General features: G+C 44.4%; 1 protein-coding gene across 1 annotated transcript in view; it reads left to right on the forward strand.

Moving 5' to 3' along the window:
• The window catches only part of ZNF638 (zinc finger protein 638), a 40647-nt gene that overhangs the window by 12818 nt on the left and 5811 nt on the right, over nucleotides 1-22018 (forward strand). Inside the window, exons 8-18 of the mRNA XM_018560458.1 lie at nucleotides 198-229; nucleotides 1679-1710; nucleotides 3541-3627; nucleotides 5498-5550; nucleotides 5635-5760; nucleotides 9359-9490; nucleotides 10642-10683; nucleotides 12694-12831; nucleotides 13543-13668; nucleotides 13798-13832; nucleotides 14892-16107. Of these exons, the coding sequence (XP_018415960.1) occupies nucleotides 198-229; nucleotides 1679-1710; nucleotides 3541-3627; nucleotides 5498-5550; nucleotides 5635-5760; nucleotides 9359-9490; nucleotides 10642-10683; nucleotides 12694-12831; nucleotides 13543-13668; nucleotides 13798-13832; nucleotides 14892-16107 (2019 nt within the window). The remainder of the gene's footprint in view (nucleotides 1-197; nucleotides 230-1678; nucleotides 1711-3540; nucleotides 3628-5497; nucleotides 5551-5634; nucleotides 5761-9358; nucleotides 9491-10641; nucleotides 10684-12693; nucleotides 12832-13542; nucleotides 13669-13797; nucleotides 13833-14891; nucleotides 16108-22018) is intronic.

A 22018-nucleotide genomic window follows, 5' to 3' on the forward strand; every position in this document is an offset into this window, starting at 1 on the left:
ATGTTTCCGACAAGATACCTTGTTCTCTGGACAGAAGCTCCAAGCCAGATCTTGTAGTCCTATACATTTTGTCCTCTCCGCTGTCACTGTACCTCATGATTTCTGCAGATCTTTGGTTTGGTTTTAATTCCGATGCTGTGAAGTGCTGTTGAGCCTGTAAGATTAAGACTTTTTTGTTTTCCTTTCCTTCCTTGTAGGAACCATCGAAGACTGAAACTAAAGGTACCAGGTAAGCTTGCTATTGTGTAGTAAGTGAATGGTTGAGAAATATTAGAAAATTAGTTATTTGTAACTTAAATAATCAGCCATAAACACAAGTCAAACCGTAACTCCAAGACATAGTAATAAAGCACCTCTCCCCCACTGCTTTAGCATGGGAAACACAGCTGGGTTCTCGCCAGCAGGAGCACGTCCTTGCTCCAACCAAACGGGTATATAGTTAAGGAAAAATCCTTCTGCACTCGGTTCCACGCTGAATCAGTTTATTGAAAGGTCATCGGGTTTCTGCCTGGGGTCCACCCCCTCTGACATGTTTCACCCTATCCTGGGCTTAGTCGTAGCTTTAGTCATGCTCTATGCCTAAGCCCAGGATTGGGTGAAACATGTCTGAGGCGGTGGACCCCCGGGCAGGACTCTGTCACTGACTACCTTTCAAGAAACTGCTTCGACGTGGAACGGAGTGTGGCCAGATTCTTCCTTTACTGTAAGCCAAGTGGTAAATTGTAATTTTTTTTTTTTAAACGGATAAATCTTTATTAGATGTTTTTGTTGGGATACATACATCAATATGACAGCATATTTTCTGCCCTGTAACATACAGAGCCATATTAGCTCAACTGATAACAGATAACAACAGTAGGGACTATGGGAAAGGGGGTGGGGGCAGGGAAGCATAGAAATGGACATAGCACATATGCATTACTGATATAACGCACCAACAGTAGTATAAACTAAAATTAAGAGAAAAATAAGGAAGGAAAAATTCATGTACCGCAAAGAGCCAATGGGAATGTAGCACTGTTCCCGCTGAGATTGTTTTTACAACTTTGTGTTTGTGTTAAAGGGAGCCTGTCTTTGGCAGGTTAAATTACCAGGTTCAGGGCATTGCAGGACTTTTTATACTGCCCGAATCAGTACTGATCGATGAGTTTGTAAATAACTGAGGACATAGTAAGCTTATTGTGCCCTCTGTTATGAATGAGCAGGAAGTGCTGTGCATCACTATGCTTACCCCAGCGCTGAATGAACTGGAAGTGCTGTACATCACTATGCTTACTTTATGAATGAACAGGAAGCAGCTCAGTACAGAGGCTTCCTGAACATCCATGACTGGGTTGATAGTAAATATTTATTATCTCCAGATTGTGCATGAACAGGAAGCCTCTGTACTTAGAGCTTCCTGTTTGTTGAGTGCTGGGGCTGCAGAAAAAGATAGTTGACTCCGTGTCCTCAATTTTGTTTTTCTTTTTTTAAAGGGGAATATCAGGGGTCTGTTTAGACATCTGAAATTTCCCCAAACCCCTAACAGTATAATAAACAAAAAAAACAATTCAAAAATACTTGTTAATGTTGGGGAAAGTCATTTTCTGTTACCCTTTTTACACAGTTTTTATGATAAAGTTAAGCCAAAGCAACAATGCCAGTACACTTATTCCTGTCTCTGGTTTTTATTTCACAGTGACGCAGAGTCTAAGCCCTCGCCTCAGAAAGGTAAGTTATTTCAGGTTGATCTTTGCTTATTTCTGACATTGATAAATATGCCGCATTAGGATTAATGAGCATCCTCCTAGTGTGAATAGTGGCATCCCCTATGGTTTGCCAAAGAGTGGGACAGGTACCAAACTTGGCATTTTATTCTAGGATTGCGGAGTAACAGCAGTCACTGCTTGGCTATGAAATGGAGGCTCACAGTGACGTAGGATTGAAATACTGCAAAGCTTGTGGTAAAGGGACTGCTCGGAGTTGTGGACAATTTTGCAAATATTGTGACACATCTGACAATATATTGGAGCAAAGTCACACAGCAAGCAGTTTAACAGAGGAGCTAGCTGATTAGCATATTCAGACTAGTTTATCAAGGGCTGTGCTCAGCGGGGCGTATTTGCTGAGACGTAATTACCTTGTAGCAGAAACCACAAGTAAACCTTCTACTTATCATCATCATCATGCCTTATGTTGCACGGTGTCGGACTCGTTTCCTTATATTTGAGCAGTGTCACAGCCTGCTTGAAGGGACAGGTTTTGTTTTTACGTGAACCAGTTTTTAAAACACTGCTTAGAAAAGGGAAATGGTCCCATTTAATAGGAGCTTTGCCTTGTGAGCACAACTCTAGGAGCTTGTTCTGTGAAATAAGAGTCCTCCAATGCTAGATTATCTTTGGAGGTGCCAAAATGGGCCTTTCCTTGTGTTATGAATGTATTGCCGGTTCTGCTTTTAAATCCATTTTATGAAAAAGCTTAAAATCCCAACTGAAAATTCAGTATGGGGGATATGTCGCCAATTGTAGATGGACAAAAAACACTTGTTTCAGTGAATAGTTAGAAGATCTGTCCCCAGGGGGCAAAGACTGCTTACTAGTATTGCATGAGGCTTTCCTGCAGCTGATCTTTCCCATTACTGACTTTAGCTGGCTTACACTCTTCTAGTTTTTTCGAGCGTTGAACGAGGAATCCCCTGCCTTTGTTTTGGTATTCTGACAGTGGCTGCCGGCCGCTGTCAGAATACCCGAACAGAGCCAGCAGGTCATAACGAAGATTTCCAGCCTGGCTCCTTCCATCAGCTGATCGGAGGGATGCCGGCAGAAAGGCATCTTGAAGAACCAGCCGAAATCTGCATAATGTATCGCCGTCCTTACTATAGCTTGTACTGCACTGTCTGTGTGAAGGTGGCCATCTTGGTAGAGACAGGGCTTTGTTTCCTCATGTCGGAGCTGCCTCCCCTTGGTGACCTGATGACTGATGTAATAGAGATTTGGAAAGTGCAGTGTAAAGCCGAGAATACCCCATAGTACACCACATCCTGAATTTTCTGAGTAGTTTTGTAAAATGCATGAACAGTGTGGAGTGAGCTCTGCGGTATCAATGTGTGTAAGAGGCATTGGGGGAACTCTGTTACCCGGTAACACTGGAGACAAAGTTGCTGAGACCTGTCTGTCATGAAATGGCAATTAGATTTAATGCCAGTCAGGTCAATGAATCAGATGGACAGTACAGTGGTGCCTCGGTCCGCCAACGCTCCAGGAAGTTCAGCAAAATTTTGCTTCTGTTCGCAAACTCCGCATCGGGTGACAAACACAACCGCGGCCATCTTCCCTGCTCTGACACGTGGCCGTGGTTTCCTCTAGTCAAGATCGCGGTCTGATCACAGTTTGATTCGGTTCACGACCAGAATTGTGGAGCAAATTAAGTTTGTGAACCGAGGTACCACCGTACATGGCTCGATGTAACCTGCTGTTATCTTTCTGATGCTTAGAGGTGGCTATGAACTTTTTTTTTTTTTTTATCTGTCACCTTTACAAGTCTTTGCTTTTTTTTTTCCAGCTGCACCTGCGAAGGAACATAAAGAGGTAAAACCACACAAAGAGGAAAACAGAAAGAAAAAGCCAGGCGAGCCAAAACATAATATTGGTAAGTACCTAGGTTTTTCGCGCATGCAAAATGATTGTATTTCCCACCCAGGTTTTTGGTTTTACACATTTGTTGGGTTGTGTTCCGTTTATTGAAAGCGTTAATAAGACAGATGACAGGAAATCAAAGTTTCCCCACCAAACTCCCTCCAAGAGGGTTCAATTTTACAATAAAAAGCAGAATGGGTAGAACAATTTCCATCATCTACCTATTAACGTCATGGAATAATTTTTACCCCATTATCATAGAACTGGGCTCAAGAAAATCTATTGGCAAGTCCGAGAAGAGTAGGAGGGGAAATGAGAGGTAACCCAGATAGGAAGAATCAGACAGGTAACCCGTACTGCAGGATTATTAAAGGAGAATTCCAGGCAGCAGCCATTAGACAAGTCGGACAATAAACAAAGTGTCTAGTTTTTAATTTGGGTAATGGCAGAACCTACACATAAAAGGCTACAGTTAGTGATTACATGTCTGTGTTCTGGAAGCTGTAGACGTGGGATTTTGTGTAAGGCTGGATACTTTTTCTTCAAGTCCAAAATGATGTACAACACATCTACTTTCATACAATATGCTGTGCAGATGGGTGGTTTTCACTTTGCATTACAGACATGGTTTTGTCCTTCCCTGGACCTTCTTTTAATGTTATAGTGGAATTTGCTTGTGCTGTCATCTTGGCTCCCAGCCGAGGTGGTTCATTCAATTAATAGGCATTTACAAAGACCTCTGCAGAGGGAACATGGTTATATTTGTATTGGGCGGTTTTGGTCTATTTTCTCCCCATCTGCACTTTTTTTTTATATCAGCCTGATCTTCATGTTAAAATGCAAGATACCTTGCGGTTACCAAGATAAGTATATTTTTATTGTATCCTTAGGCACGTCACTGTGCACTAAGTAGGTATAGCTTATATCAACATACACAAAAATATGGTTCCTACCACACAACACCGGTGTTATCGGAGCCGTATAGCCAAAAGAATTGCCTAACTTCAGCCTAAGCAGGGGTGTCCAATAAAATCCATTACTGTTGAAGTGTTTGAAGGACAGCAATAACATAAAGCACAGTTGTATAGTGCATAGTATATAGCAGGGATGCACTGATACCGGTACTAGTATCGATGGCGAGTATTTGGACGAGTACTCGCCCAAATGCTCCGATGCCTAGCCCGATACTTCCGGTATCAGGAAACCTGGCAGTGAGTCATTGCATGCTGCCCGGCTTCCTGATTGGCTGAGAAGCCGGCTCCATGCTCCCTCGTCACTTGTGATGAGGGAGCATGGAGTCGGCTTCCCGGCCAATCAGGAAGCCGGGCACCGCGTCATTACACACCGCCCGGCTTCCTGATTGGCCAGAAAGCCGGCTCCATGCTTTCTCATCACCTAGTGACAAGAAGCATGGAGACTGCTATTCGGGAAGCCAGGTGGCGAGTCTTGACACATCGCCCGACTAATCAGGATGCCAGGTGGCGAGTCATTAAACAATGCCTGGATTCCTGAATGGGTCTTCCGGTAACTGCGAATAGCAAAAAAACAAATATCGCTACTCCTACTTGATACCGAAATACTGGTATTGGCGCATCCCTAGTATATAGTCTTATAGTGCATAGTGTATGTTTGTGCGGCTATGGTTGCTCCATTGTAGATTAAAAATCTGAGACCTCGGCTGGGGACATCACTGTCATTGCAGTGAGGGGGTCCCTTAACAATTGGAATGACACCTTTTCTTGCAAAACTCTGATTTTGGCTGTAGGATGTCTCATCAGAGCAGAAATTGCACTTTCTAACATCACTGATCTTCTGAATTTCATGAATTGATGGATGATTTTTCTGTGTTGCATATAGTGACCTGGTAATGCTTCTCTTTTCAGAGGTTCCCCCAGGCTTCATCAAATGTCACCGCCTCGCGGACCCCCCACTAAAGGTCAGTTTCAGCTTTTGTGTGTGATATCTGCAGACAAAGAAAACAATGTTGGCTGTTACTAATGTTAATGGTTCTGTGTTGTAGGACGCTGAGAAATGTGTTGTGGTTATATCGAATTTACCTGATAAATACACCGTGGAGGAAATATCTAACCTGGCCAGGCCATTTGGGGGTGTGAACGACATCCTTGTCATCTCCAATTATCGAAAGGTGAGTAAATGATGAAGCGTCGGTCCTCTTTCTTTATCTGCCACATACGCGTGGAAATCCAAACACTCGGTCTCAAATTGGAAAAAGTGAATGTTTTTTTTTTGACCAATGAACAATATGTCTGTGAAGGTTCTCATTCATCCAGGTCATGGTATATCTGTAAAAAATCAGTCAAGGCAACGTTTCATTGGACATCTGACCAGCTTTCCCAATGCAGAAAATTCTCTGGGAATAAATATGTTGAATGTTGCTCCAAATCACTAGATGTCCCCCCCCCACCTCTGAGATTCAGAGGTGGGTAGTCGGATTGCTGGACAGTGGTGAAAATTGCTTTGTGTATGGCCAGCTTTAGACTGTGACAATGGTCACGTGTGAGCCTCTAGTCATTGAAGATCTGCTTGTCTTGGCTTGTGCGGTCAGTGTGAAGGCTACAGCCAGACAAGGCAGACTTTGGGGACCTCAGACACTTATTGCAGCCCTTGTGCTTTTCATTGTAATATTTCCTCTTTGTATCACACGAGTTTGGATTTCCAACACTGTTCTGCCCTAAAATCACCTTTCGCCTAATATTTTTTCCCCTCACACTTTTTAGTCCTAAACTTCTTAGATGATTTGCCCTTGTGTGCTAGTACAGGAGGTGAGAAACCTCAGCACTCCAGTTGTCGTGGAACTACAAGTCCCATGAGGTATTGTAAGACTGAACAGGCAGAGGCATGATGAGATTTGTAATTTCACCCCCACAGCTGGAGTTCCGAGGTTGCCTTCCCCTGTGCTAGCCATATCACCCTGAAATATTGTAGCACTTGGAACAAATGGGTTCCTATGGGGCTAGTATTATTTAGCAAGCAAGCCATCGCTTATCGCACAGTGCTTCAGTTGTGTGCATGTGTCCCACTATAAAAACCCTTTGTTTGATCAGTTGACCACGGGCAATTTTAGTAGTATGATTAAACTACTAACGTTTGCTCTTGTAGAAAAGGCATATTGTAATGTATTGTAATTTATAGGCTTCATATTATTGCAGTCTAAAAGCTTTTTTTTTTTTGCAGTCAGGAATGATCATCCGTAGTAAGCGGAGTCTATGTTAAGAATATCTGTCAAAATGAAGTCAAGGCAACTGGACTTGCTGTATTTTTCTTGAAGACGTTTCACTGGTCATCCAACCAGCTTTCTCAGTTCCGTGAGAAAGCTGGTTGGATGACCAGTGAAACGTCTTCAAGAAAAATACAGCAAGTCCAGTTGCCTTGACTTCATTTTTACGGATATAACATGACCTGAATGAATGAGAACCTTCAGTCTATGTTAACAAGTTTATAGTGAAGCCTTAGCTTGCAGGCATAGGTGTGTGCTAATTGCTTCTCTTTCCCTGTCTGCATAAATGTCAGGCTGTAAGCCACACCCCCCATTCGGTTTAAATGAGTTGTCTAAGGTTAGGTGCACATCTAAATGTTTGCTGTTTTGTGCAATTTTGTGTTTCGCTAGTTTTTGCATTAAAAAAACGCGCATTTTCCTCTGCATAGAGATGTCTATGGGACCAAAACCACACAGCATCTACCTGAAAATAGCTCCTGCTTTATTTTGCGTGACAGGTGTTTTCCTACGCGTGACGCAACACTTAGGTGTGAACAGTCGCCATTGATTTGCATGGAAATGTGTGTCTTCGTACTTCTAGATCCGTGCATAAATACGCTCAGTTGTGAACCAGGCCTAAAACAGCATGTTTAAAACGCATGAACACTCCCGGTGTGAACTGGCAATAAATTGTCCTTTTATAAAAAGCCTTTTATGTAACCCTGACTGCACCTTTTTCGTTATGGGTTCAGGCCGGTGACAGGGATGGACTTTACTTCTGATAGGGATAGAATACATGTAAATAATCCAGAAGTTCACAAGAAGCTAAACTATACACCAATCTACATGAAGCTTGGATTCCTTTTGGTGATCTGGTTCTATCATTCCTTATCCATTCAAAGCGGCCACTTTACCGGCCCGTAGAAGCGATCTGGTGACAGCCGAGTCGCCAGAATCACTTCTACTGTAAGGACCCATGAATATTCGCCCAAATATTCTATATGTTTAACAAATCGCCCGAATATTCTATATGTTTAACAAATCACCCGATTATTGTATATGTTTAACAAATCGCCCGATTATTGTATATGTTTAACAAATCGCCCGGTTATTCTATATGTTTAACAAATCACCCGATTATTCTATATGTTTAACAAATCACCCGATTATTCTATATGTTTAACAAATCGCCCGAATATTCTATGTGTTTAACAAATCGCCCGATTATTGTATATGTTTAACAAATCGCCCGAATATTCTATATGTTTAACAAATCACCCGAATATTCTATATGTTTAACAAATTGCCCGAATATTCTATATGTTTAACAAATCGCCCGAATATTCTATATGTTTAACAAATCACCCGAATATTCTATATGTTTAACAAATCGCCCGAATATTCTATATGTTTAACAAATCACCCGATTATTGTATATGTTTAACAAATCACCCGATTATTCTATATGTTTAACAAATCCCCGAATATTCTATATGTTTAACAAATCACCCGATTATTCTATATGTTTAACAAATCACCCGAATATTGTATATGTTTAACAAATCGCCCTATTATTCTATATGTTTAACAAATCGCCCGAATATTCTATATGTTTAACAAATCGCCCTATTATTCTATATGTTTAACAAATTGCCCGAATATTCTATATGTTTAACAAATCGCCCGAATATTCTATATGTTTAACAAATTGCCCGAATATTCTATATGTTTAACAAATCGCCCGATTATTCTATATGTTTAACAAATTGCCCGATTATTGTATATGTTTAACAAATCGCCTGATTATTCTATATGTTTAACAAATTGCCCGATTATTCTATATGTTTAACAAATTGCCCGATTATTCTATATGTTTAACAAATCGCCCGAATATTCTATATGTTTAACAAATCGCCTGATTATTCTATATGTTTAACAAATCACCCGAATATTCTATGTTTAAGTGACCTAGGTTCTACTTTGTTATGCAGGCTTATTTGGAGTTGCCCAGCAGAAACTCTGTGGATTCAATGCTCAAGTTTTACAATGTGTTCCCAACCTGCCTTTCTGGAAATACACTGACCATTGCCATGGCAAAATTACCCGAATATTCTATATGTTTAACAAATCACCCGATTATTCTATATGTTTAACAAATCACCCGAATATTGTATATGTTTAACAAATCGCCCTATTATTCTATATGTTTAACAAATCGCCCGAATATTCTATATGTTTAACAAATCGCCCTATTATTCTATATGTTTAACAAATTGCCCGAATATTCTATATGTTTAACAAATTGCCCGAATATTCTATATGTTTAACAAATTGCCCGAATATTCTATATGTTTAACAAATCGCCTGATTATTCTATATGTTTAACAAATTGCCCGATTATTCTATATGTTTAACAAATCGCCCGAATATTCTATATGTTTAACAAATCGCCTGATTATTCTATATGTTTAACAAATCACCCGAATATTCTATGTTTAAGTGACCTAGGTTCTACTTTGTTATGCAGGCTTATTTGGAGTTGCCCAGCAGAAACTCTGTGGATTCAATGCTCAAGTTTTACAATGTGTTCCCAACCTGCCTTTCTGGAAATACACTGACCATTGCCATGGCTCCGAGGTACAAGGATTTGAAGAATGAGGTGAGAAAGAGCTACATTTTTAATGGGCTGACCGCTACTTGAGCGGTTGTTTCTATAAACCACCAAAAATGTGTAAATATGAAAAGATTGGGGTTATTTTAAATATGTTATTCGTATCGATCAAATGCATGTATATGAAAATATATCCTTCAAATTACTCTATCAACTATTCAACTCGTACATAAGAAATTGAAACAAATTCATTTAACAATGTAGCCAAATAGTAAATCCTAAATGAATGACTAAATGTCGGGCCATAAAACACAGTGACCGTTCTAACACAGAATGAAGACAAACTTCTGTGAATAAATGTCAATAGCACTGTGAGGTGTCACCGATGTGGAGAGGGTCTCACTTTTTTGTATGGTGGACTTTAGTTTCTACATGGTCTTAATGCGTTCATATCCATTATTGGGATGAGTAAACAGGTTTATGGTTTCAGTTGTGCCCAAATCTTCTCTGCATATGGCTTAAAGATGTGAAGCAAGCAACACTGTATAGTGCAGGCAGATGGCAAAGGAAATTGTAGATGGACAAAAGAACATTTGTGCCAATGCATACTTGAATGACCTGAACTGTGAAAGCTATTCCCTGGGATCTTCCTGCACTGATCTTTTCCACATTTCTGACTTCCCATGCCTTGTTCTGCACTGTCTGTGTGGAGGTGGCCATCTTGGCAGAAGCAGGGCTTTGCTTTCTCATGTTAGATCCTCCAGCAAGCAGATCAGTGAGCAACTGATCAAGGACATACAGTATCTAAGCAGCAGTGGCTTGGATCTCACACTGCAGAAGTGCTTAGGCACCCTTGCATACCAGGCAGGGTACACTTTTCAGGTGGAATTCTAGACAAATGGTACATTTTTAAAGGTGGTGCTTAACATTTCTAGATTTTACCTATAACATAGCAAATCTTCCTTTTTTTTGAGTTCAGTCCCACTTTTAAAGGAGTGAATTAGCAGGTATGATTGTGCACAAGTGCTTACAATATGTTGTAGGTGGGCTAGTGGGGAATAGCATAATTTATAATCTGTTGAGACCTAAACCTGCAGTTATCAGTTAAAACTATAGCTGCTTTGTGTTAATGTCTAAGAATTATGATTCATATCTGCATTTTTCTACTATAATATATACTTGTTTTCTTTCCTCAACAGAATCTAATCTTTGCTGAGATCATAGAACAAACTCAATTCAAGGTATTAAATTGCTGTGCATACATTTTGTATCAAGAAGTGGTCCACTGTCCCTGTAGTTTGGATGCATGGAGCTGTCTGCTGTCCCTGTAGTTTGGATGCACGGAGCTGTCTGCTGTCCCTGTAGTTTGGATGCATGGAGCTGCCTGCTGTCCCTGTAGTTTGGATGCATGGAGCTGCCAGCTGTCCCTGTAGTTTGGATGCATGGAGCTGCCTGCTGTCCCTGTAGTTTGGATGCATGGAGCTGTCTGCTGTCCTTGTAGTTTGGATGCCAGGAGCCCTCTGCTGTCCCTGTAGTTTGGATGCAAGGAGCTGTCCCTGTAGTTTGGATACAAGGAGCTGTCTCTAGTTTGGATGCACGGAGCTGTCTGCTGTCCCTGTAGTTTGGATGCACGGAGCTGTCTGCTGTCCTTGTAGTTTGGATGCATGGAGCCCTCTGCTGTCCCTGTAGTTTGGATACAAGGAGCTGTCTCTAGTTTGGATGCACGGAGCTGTCTGCTGTCCCTGTAGTTTGGATGCATGGAGCTGTCTGCTGTCCCTGTAGTTTGGATGCATGGAGCTGTCTGCTGTCCCTGTAGTTTGGATGCATGGAGCTGTCTGCTGTCCCTGTAGTTTGGATGCATGGAGCTGTCTGCTGTCCCTGTAGTTTGGATGCATGGAGCTGTCTGCTGTCCCTGTAGTTTGGATGCATGGAGCTGTCTGCTGTCCCTGTAGTTTGGATGCATGGAGCTGTCTGCTGTCCCTGTAGTTTGGATGCATGGAGCTGTCTGCTGTCCCTGTAGTTTGGATGCATGGAGCTGTCTGCTGTCCCTGTAGTTTGGATGCATGGAGCTGTCTGCTGTCCCTGTAGTTTGGATGCATGGAGCTGCCTGCTGTCCCTGTAGTTTGGATGCACGGAGCTGTCTGCTGTCCTTGTAGTTTGGATGCATGGAGCCCTCTGCTGTCCCTGTAGTTTGGATACAAGGAGCTGTCTCTAGTTTGGATGCACGGAGCTGTCTGCTGTCTCTGTAGTTTGGATGCACGGAGCTGTCTCCTGTCCCTGTAGTTTGGATGCATGGAGCTGTCTGCTGTCCCTGTAGTTTGGATGCACGGAGCTGTCTGCTGTCTCTGTAGTTTGGATGCACGGAGCTGTCTCCTGTCCCTGTAGTTTGGATGCATGGAGCTGTCTGCTGTCCCTGTAGTTTGGATGCACGGAGCTGTCTCCTGTCCCTGTAGTTTGGATGCATGGAGCTGTCTGCTGTCCCTGTAGTTTGGATGCAAGGAGCTGTCTCTGTAGTTTGGATGCAAGGAGCTGTCTCTGTAGTTTGGATGCATGGAGCTGTCTCTAGTTTGGATGCATGGAGCTGTCTCCTGTCCCTGTAGTTTGGATGCATGGAGCTGTCTCCTGTCCCTATAGTTTGGATGCATGGAGCTGTCTCCTGTCTCTGTAGTTTGGATGCAAGGAGCGGTCTCTAGTTTGGATGTGAGGAGCTGTCTGCTGTCCCTGTAGTTTGAATGCATGGAGCTGCCTGCTGTCCCTGTAGTTTGGATGCACGGAGCTGCCTGCTGTCCTTGTAGTTTGGGTGCTAGGAGCCCTCTGCTGCCTCTGTAGTTTGGATACAAGGAGCTGTCTCTAGTTTGGATGCATGGAGCTGTCTCTAGTTTGGATGCATGGAGCTGTCTCCTGTCTCTGTAGTTTGGATGCAAGGAGCGGTCTCTAGTTTGGATGTGAGGAGCTGTCTGCTGTCCCTGTAGTTTGAATGCATGGAGCTGCCTGCTGTCCCTGTAGTTTGGATGCACGGAGCTGCCTGCTGTCCTTGTAGTTTGGGTGCTAGGAGCCCTCTGCTGCCTCTGTAGTTTGGATACAAGGAGCTGTCTCTAGTTTGGATGCACGGAGCTGTCTCCTGTCCCTGTAGTTTGGATGCATGGAGCTGTCTCCTGTCCCTGTAGTTTGGATGCAAGGAGCTGTCCCTGTAGTTTGGATGGGAAGCTTCCTTGCAGTCTTGTTGTATTCATGTGATTTTTCTTTTTCAGATCACGCCAACAATCTATGAAAGGTTTGTGCATCTCGCAAATCTGCCGGACAGTGAAATAGAGGAGTTTGCGCTAACGCGTATCGGGCTTCGGTTTGGAAAGGTGGAACATTATATAGTGATGAGCAATAGGAGAAGAGTGAGTACATTATTACTCGGATGTGCACATGGTTGTCATTCATAGTTCCTTCGTTTGTGATTAGTATTTAGTATGTCTCTATATAAGCCGTTCTCTCACATGTTTGTCCTCTACATTGTTGTAATCTAATTTAAAAAAGTGCAGATTTTGGGGTCACAGGAGTCGGGATCCCACCAGGTGCCCGACAACTGTCTCTGCCTCTTTGCAGAGCCAGCTCAACGTGCCTCTCCCCCCACCATCTGTCCCTCCAATGAGCACCCAAGGAACAGAACTGGGGAGCAGCAACTGACGGTCTTTTCTCCCAGTGGGGAGCGGTGACTGAGAGCTGACTGATCAGTTGTTACGTGACTACTCGCCTCTCGTGTATAGAGCCATAGTGTCCCATGCCGGCTCTAAGCAGTGGGAAGAGTCTATCTTACTCTCCCCGCACTTCTTTTAATTCAATACAAATGCAGAAATAGAATCGGATGAATTTCAGCTTTAAAAGTCACGCTGCCACCTCGGGCCTCAGTACTCAGACAAGACATAGGTCTTTGGAAGTCACAAAAGTTCCAGACAGGCAGCTTTTTTAAAAGCTGCCCGTTCAACAATGGCATCCCACATATTTTGTCAGCACAGGTTTCCTGTACCTACTCTGTGATCTCATATGGTGGTATGGATATGTTAATTAACCTGCTTTTTGCTCCTAACATATTCATGTTGTCTACACAGGCAATCCTGCATTTGAACACTCCCGGTGCTGCCAAGGGTATGCACACTTTCCTGTCCCGGTTCCCAGCCCGTATTGGGGAGTCTGTACTGACATGCAGTCTGGTTGCCAAGACCACTCTTCCCGAGGTAAGACCAGCCAGCTGCATGAGACCTGACTAGCTGAGCGACCACAGGTTCATGTTCCATGGATGTCCTTGTGTTAAGAAACCATGCACACATTGTATATCATTGTCTTTTTTTTTTTCTTCTACCTAGGGTGAATATATAACTTATCTGGAAGAAATGAAAAGGTAATTTTCTTTCTATGTAAATATATCCATTTAATCGTTTTCGATAGTGTTTCCTCTCAAGTCATTTGTAAAATTACAAATTTGCTGTCTTGCTCTGGGTTAAAAATACAAACTTTTAGTAAGAATGAGTTCTTAAAAATGGCAATAGGTGTGTTAAGATGGGAAGCTAGAAGACCACCCTGCTATTTACTTGTAGATGAGATCTGCTACGAAAGGACAAGTGTGTGAAAGTAGGAAATGCTGTTATGTACGTAATTCTCTGAGGGCCCAGTCACACCATATCCAGTGCATGAACCATTTTTTCTGATTGCACTGCAGCGGAAGGGAGGGTGTTCTGTCGAAATGGCCAACTCGTCGAGATCTCCAACTTGTGACGTCGCATCCGTTGGAGACTTCGACAAGATGGCGCTGGTGCGCATGCCCCAGTCGTGGCATTTTTACAAGCCTCGTTGACTTTCCCATTTGCCGTCAGTACACCTGTGCGGCCTTGCAATCCTCATCGAATTCTCCAACTGGCGTTAGTGCTTGTGCCATGGGGTGCAGACGCAGTAACGCAAATTAGAGAACGTGATCCTGCTCTTGGATGGCCACGCAAGCGCCCTGACGGGAGTTGGGACATCTCAATAGAACAAGGGCATTCCTGTACCTCGTGTTCCGGTGGGGCGTGTATGCAGTACCATTGACGTGAACGCTGCCTGGCTTGATCTTTATGATCCACAGTGTTTCAAGCTCGGAACGCACTGGATATGGTGTGACTGAGCCCCGAAGGGGATTCCACTTTAAATAGGAATACACTTTGTAATTGACACCGCCCTCTGTAGTGTCACAAGGAGGTTCCAACCTCCTAAGTTCCTTCAGTCAGGTCTTTCCCAGCACTAGACTTTGCCAGGTTACTCTGTAGGTGGAACTTGTGATTGCAGCTTTGGGATGCTGTGGCAGAGGACAGGCAACTAGGGCAATTTCAAGACGCACAAGGACCATAGACACCTTGGTCTGAGTGACGTAGTCTGACATGAAATGGAAGGGTGTTTTAATATTTTACTATGTAACGCCTTCCAGCTCCAAGCCTGATCAAAACACACATGAAGAAGTGGCCCCCCCTATTCTTGATGAAGTCAGCCAGTTGGAGGAGCAGCAGCCTTTGTCTGCTGACCACGTCGTCGAGGCAGAAGAGAAAGCTGAAGGCACATTTGCTAATGTAGAGGAGGAGGAGGATGATGATGACGATGAGGAAGCAGCAGAAGCACCTGAAGCTCCAGAGGCACCATCGTCTTACTTTATCCATCCGGAGCCAGTAGTGGAGCAGTGCGAATATAGTGAGGCTCCTCAGACGTATTTGGCGGCAGAGTCGGATGTTCTCGTGTCTGTTGAATCTGACGAGGAGGAATGTGAAGCACCACCGTGTCCTTCTATCCCAAGTGCAGTACCAGTGATGGACAGTGTCAGTATGGAACACATGCTGACAGCTGAAGACTCGGAGGAGTCTGAAAGCCATGAGATGGAGACATCTGCTAATGAAATGTTAGGCGATTGTCCAAAACCTGTAGAAAACGCCTCAGCTGTAGATGACCTGAAGCCCGAGGATGCAGGGAAGGAGGAGTTGAGCGTTGAAGCATCTCAAGACGCAGCTTGTGAACCCACCAAGAAGGAGTCTGAGGGTTCCTCTGCGGTCATCAGCCCTTCCAGTAAAGAGGAGACTATAGCCACCAGGGCTGAAGAGAACAGCGATAAGGAAACCAAATCTGAATGTGGTCGTAGCCCGAGGGAAGGGAGGAGTAAACGCAGCGAAGAAATGGCCCAAGAGGACAAGTCTAGACAGAGGAGAGAGAGGAGCAGGCAATCTTCACAGGGAAATGTAGACGAGCTGGCCGGAGAAGCTAGTGAAGGGTCCAAAGACGCAGAACAAGCGGCGGCGGCAGCAGCAAGCAAAGCATCCTTAACCAGGACAGCGAAATATAATCCTCAAAGGGGGGAATTGTCTGTAACACTTACAGTGGATAGTCAGAAGTCTTCTTCAAGGACACCAGACACCAGAAAAAGGTTTTCTGGAGATAGGGGATCTTCAGGAAGAGAGAGCAGCACCCCGAAATCGAGTAGTAACCGATCTAGTCCATCAGAGAGCGCATCCAGTAACCCGAAAACCGGCACTGGATTATACCAGACAAAGAGCAGTTACAGAGGTGCCAGCGCTCAGGACAGAGACTCAAAAGTCACCTCCAGATCACGGGAGAGCGACTCCAGGTCCAACAGGAAGGACGACCGCTCTAAGGATAGCGTAAGTTTATTTTCTACGTTTTTATCCCATGTGTCCTAATGTTTACGTTGAACCATGCAAAGTTGTATATTCAGTGGTTAGCTTTTTCATTTATACATTCGACTGATCCAAGCCGGCTTCCTAGCCAATCAGGAAGCTGGACAGCACCTCATGGCCCGGCTTCCTGATTGGTCAGGCAGCCTTGGGAAGTGAAGCCAATGTCCTTTTCGATAGAACACCGGCGTCCCAGGCAATCAGGAAGCTGGGCGGCGGGTCATAATCTGCCGCCTGACTTCCTGATAATCGGGACACATGGCACAGGTATCGGTAGTCTGTATCGGCGAGGACCGGGGGGGGGGGGAAAGAGAGACCGTGGAAATCAGTGCATCCGTAGTTAGAATTATGTTGAGATAAAATGACACAACCACAGTGCAGCACACCTAAGTAGAAAGAATAAAACATATTGCTGCCATCCTGCTTGTATTTAACTTATACATCGAGGGAAAATAAATGCGTATGTATATCTTTATATCCAACTAGCTTGCTCATTTAACAGATCAGGTCTAAGTAAAATGTGGGTGTTTGCCTAATTCAGAACTTCAAACTGTCACTCCCTTGATTCTGGTGATTGATGGGAAGCCTTTTATACTTAGGCTTCCATCTGTTCTTTGCACCCAGGCTTTGTCTAGCTCTGGAATAATCTTGCAGAGACTTTCACAATGGTTTTCTTAAATGGTTACAAATTCCTACCTGGTCAGATGAGACCTCGGTGTGGAATGCCTACAGTGATTGCAGTTCTCGCATCCATCAGCATTAAAGACATGAGAAGCAGTCTGGGAAATCATGTATTGACAGGAGCAATGCAAGTATACTGGGTAACTTCATACAGATTTGAGCGGGGGTTTTGAGCAGGCTCCCTCCAGCCTGTCTTCTCCTCGTCCGCATCACATTGGAATGTTCCTCAGTTTCCTCACGTCTGTGCACAGTGTATAGATGTGATGATTTACTGGACTTTTTAGACCGCTGCAGGGGAGGGGGAGAGACATAACAGGGACACCATCAGGAGTGCGTTCGGCCTCTGGCACGCAACCCGGCCGGCTCACTTTGTTTTGGGGAGGGGGCGTGGCGGTGCATTTAACTCAATGACACCGCAAACCATGCCCGCAGTGCGATCGCAGGCACCCGAATGCGTGGCACATACTAGTGGTTAGTGCACATAGTTCACTAACCACCAGTGTGAAGGGGTTGCATTTTTTACACTTGCCACCAGTGGGAAGGGGTTGCATTTTGTATCCTTGCCACCAGTGGGAAGGGGTTGCATTTTGTATCCTTGCCACCAGTGGGAAGGGGTTGCATTTTGTATCCTTGCCACCAGTGGGAAGGGGTTGCATTTTGTATCCTTGCCACCAGTGGGAAGGGGTTGCATTTTGTATCCTTGCCACCAGTGGGAAGGGGTTGCATTTTGTATCCTTGCCACCAGTGGGAAGGGGTTGCATTTTGTATCCTTGCCACCAGTGGGAAGGGGTTGCATTTTGTATCCTTGCCACCAGTGGGAAGGGGTTGCATTTTGTATCCTTGCCACCAGTGGGAAGGGGTTGCATTTTGTATCCTTGCCACCAGTGGGAAGGGGTTGCATTTTGTATCCTTGCCACCAGTGGGAAGGGGTTGCATTTTGTATCCTTGCCACCAGTGGGAAGGGGTTGCATTTTGTATCCTTGCCACCAGTGGGAAGGGGTTGCATTTTGTATCCTTGCCACCAGTGGGAAGGGGTTGCATTTTGTATCCTTGCCACCAGTGGGAAGGGGTTGCATTTTGTATCCTTGCCACCAGTGGGAAGGGGTTGCATTTTGTATCCTTGCCACCAGTGGGAAGGGGTTGCATTTTGTATCCTTGCCACCAGTGGGAAGGGGTTGCATTTTGTATCCTTGCCACCAGTGGGAAGGGGTTGCATTTTGTATCCTTGCCACCAGTGGGAAGGGGTTGCATTTTGTATCCTTGCCACCAGTGGGAAGGGGTTGCATTTTGTATCCTTGCCACCAGTGGGAAGGGGTTGCATTTTGTATCCTTGCCACCAGTGGGAAGGGGTTGCATTTTGTATCCTTGCCACCAGTGGGAAGGGGTTGCATTTTGTATCCTTGCCACCAGTGGGAAGGGGTTGCATTTTGTATCCTTGCCACCAGTGGGAAGGGGTTGCATTTTGTATCCTTGCCACCAGTGGGAAGGGGTTGCATTTTGTATCCTTGCCACCAGTGGGAAGGGGTTGCATTTTGTATCCTTGCCACCAGTGGGAAGGGGTTGCATTTTGTATCCTTGCCACCAGTGGGAAGGGGTTGCATTTTGTATCCTTGCCACCAGTGGGAAGGGGTTGCATTTTGTATCCTTGCCACCAGTGGGAAGGGGTTGCATTTTGTATCCTTGCCACCAGTGGGAAGGGGTTGCATTTTGTATCCTTGCCACCAGTGGGAAGGGGTTGCATTTTGTATCCTTGCCACCAGTGGGAAGGGGTTGCATTTTGTATCCTTGCCACCAGTGGGAAGGGGTTGCATTTTGTATCCTTGCCACCAGTGGGAAGGGGTTGCATTTTGTATCCTTGCCACCAGTGGGAAGGGGTTGCATTTTTTATACTTGCCACCAGTGGGAAGGGGTTGCATTTTTACAACATGCTAATTCTATTAAGGTACCATAAGCTCCAATATTGGGTCTAATATTGAGGGTTCCATGAGATCCTATTTCATGAGTTCCTCCATGGGGGGAGAACTAGTTGGGCAGACTTTGATACAAGCAACTCAAGGCTCCCTCTGTCTCCAGCTGGGAATATGGTGCTGCTATATACCATGCATGGTGGTCAGGCAGAGCCACTGATGGGCCTTAAAGTCACCGAATGACGTAGTGCATGCGACCTGCCAGGTGCTCGCTACCATAGAGTGCCAGGAGATTCTGAATATTGTGATTGCTATAATATAAAGTGGGTCAAATAAGTTACTGTACTAAATAAAAAAACTTGCTAATGTTGATTTTAATTAAGAGTATGCGTGTAGAAAATAAAGTTGGTTATTAGAGGCTTTGTTGCCATGCCAGGAACGTTCATATGTTATGTGGATCTAATTACATTGCATTATCTGTGGCTGCCCTTTGTGATAATAAGGTGAGCTGTACACAGGGCCCCGCTATTCCTTTTACTTCTAGTGACCAGGGAAGCTTTGCCGGATCTAAAATACATAGGATTCCCGGGCTGCTACCAGGGGCGGTGGTGGTGTCCATGACAGGGAATGGGAACACAGAAAATTCAACTGTTGAGGGAAGCGAAAAAAAATGACTGCTTGCAGCATAGGATTGGCACACAAATTAAGAAGGTTTCCATATTTAAATCTTGTTGTTACTGGTATGGTACAGGGTCTCTTTATTTTTGCTACATAGCCTGTTATGCAGACCCAGGCTGGACTTCATGTGCTTTTCCAGATTTTTGGGTACACAGCTAATAGATGTAGCTAATGAAGTCTTTTTGATGGTAATGACAGTACTAATTATTTTTGCAGCGGCATTGCTTTGAATCTGTTGGTGATGGAATAGGGGAGTCTTTTCAGAGTACAGGTGACACGTCAATCTCTCAGAGTTTAATAAAGGTACATATATCTGAATGATTGAATAAGATTGTTTTAGAAGTAAGTCTGCTGGTTCTTCACTAAAGGGGTTTTCTTACTTTTCGTGAAGTAGGAAAACGCCTTCTGGGTCGTGGACAAAGGGGCCTTCCTGTTAAAGCAGAGCTCCAGGCCGTTATTAACAGGTCACATGTGAAGTAGTCGGGCTGTACTGCATTGCAGTGTGAGGGGCTTCGGTGCCATTGACTTCAATGCACCACCACCACCCCGAACGCAGGGAGCCGGCCGCGATGCGATCCAGTGTGTTCTGGCACCAAATTGGCCCGGTAACGCACTGTTTGTGATGCGAACTAGCCCTAAACCTAATACCGGAAGCTTACAGTTTGAGCTGACATGGCGTTGGTTTTAACCAGGCTGCTTTTAGCTCCAATTACTAACTAAAGCCACAGATTTGGCTATATGATCTGGCGGCGGGATGGGGGGGTGCTTGGATCACAGTACTGGCTGAACATGATGACAAATGCTTTGGCAGATGATACAAGTTACAATTTGTCTGCATGTATATGGAGCTTCCTGGAGTTCAGATTTAACACTTTAATGATTTGTCATCTTTGGAGGATCTCTTTATAGGAGTCCAATCCCTTTTTGGGGAACCAACCTGAATACGTGTACCCAATGACAGCCGTTAAAAAAAAAAAAAAAAAAAGCATAAAGTTAGGAAAGGTGCATGCTGTGATATTTGTGACATGACGGTGGAGGATTTATCCTTCCCGTAGTATAAACCAGACGTTTTCTGGAAAAAAGCACCCCTAAAAAAAAAAAAAAAAACAGCATAAAGTTAGGAAAGGTGCATGCTGTGATATTTGTGACATGACGGTGGAGGATTTATCCTTCCCGTAGTATAAACCAGACGTTTTCTGGAAGTGTCAGGAGGTAGGGATGCTTTTCAGTTTTGGTGGTAACACGTTTGAAACCCTTTTTCCTGTAATTGGGTTTTATTTTGTATTTTTATAACAGCACTTGATATGTTTGTAGGTAGCAGTAGATACATCTCACGGTGTGCTCACCACCATTTACAGTGATATCATGGTAAGGCTGGGTTGACACCTAGGCGTATCGAATATGCGCGATTCGCTGTAAAAAACGCGTGACAAACGCACGTTTCCGAGGGCTACTTGGCTGTATCCCAATGGAAACGCGTGACAAAAACGCCCCAAAGGAGCTCCCGTACTTCTTTGGGCGTTTTGTAGCGCGTTCATACGGCCTGTAATACGCCCAGGTGTGAACCATACCCATAGGAAATAATGGGATTTCGTTGTTTGAGCGTTTTGCAGAGCGTTCGAACGCGCTACAAAACGCCCAGGTGTGAACCGGGCCTAAAAGCCATCCGAGGAGTGCAGAGTACTTCATCATTTGTCCTGATGGTTGCCCTTTCCCATCCATTGGAAGACATGTTCGCACACATTCATTTTTGTGACTTTTTCTGGAATCTGAGAAAAATAAATCTGTATAGATTTTTGTGCGGAAGGGGGACCTGTCGGCAAACATCTGCTGTAACGTCGCTCACCCCTGAGATCGGCATGCAGCCTGAGATTCTACTGACACGCCACACTAGACCCAGCAGATTCCCCATAGGAACATTAGATGTCGCTGTGACCCATAACCATTTTTCATGTTTAGCCAAGATAATTGAGTTTCCGCTAGACCAGAAAGGCTTTGCTTCTGGGCAATACCGGATTCTATTAAAGGGGACCCGTCTTGAGACGATACATGGGCTGCCACTGCTGAACCCCCCAGCTGATGGTGTTAATTGCCTTATGTGCACCCAAAGGCTTCAATGCTCAGTCATTGCCCTGTAACAAGTGTGCAAATCAGAAATTCTTCACTAGCCATAGGCTTGCTCCATTTTCAAGTACAGTGCCCATAAACTTCCATGCAAGCATTGGAAATCTATGGACACATTATCTTTAAGATTGGCAACACCTGTGTGTTGCAGTAAAGAATGGTACTTTGGTGTTTGGGGTACCATCCTTAATGAATGTTGTAATAACACGGAACTACATTAGCTTAAAAAACAAGTTATATGCTGTGTTTATAAAGGGTGCAGGTCCAGGTTTTTGTTCGTGGTCATCCCTATGAAATGAATAGACTGCCTTAAAGGACAACCATGAGGTGGGTGATTTTCACTCACCTCATAGTTCGAGCCGACCTGTGACAATGAAGCTGTCGCACGTCGGCTCGATTGATCGGGAAGTGAGCGAACACGTGTCGCTCGCTCACTTCTTGATCATGTCCCTGCAGAGAGCCGTGGCTGTCACTCACCGCTCCCTGCA

The sequence above is a fragment of the Nanorana parkeri genome, unplaced genomic scaffold (genome assembly GCF_000935625.1).
Source record: "Nanorana parkeri isolate BGI_ZX_2015 unplaced genomic scaffold, ASM93562v1 scaffold456, whole genome shotgun sequence".
Lineage (NCBI taxonomy): Eukaryota > Metazoa > Chordata > Amphibia > Anura > Dicroglossidae > Nanorana > Nanorana parkeri.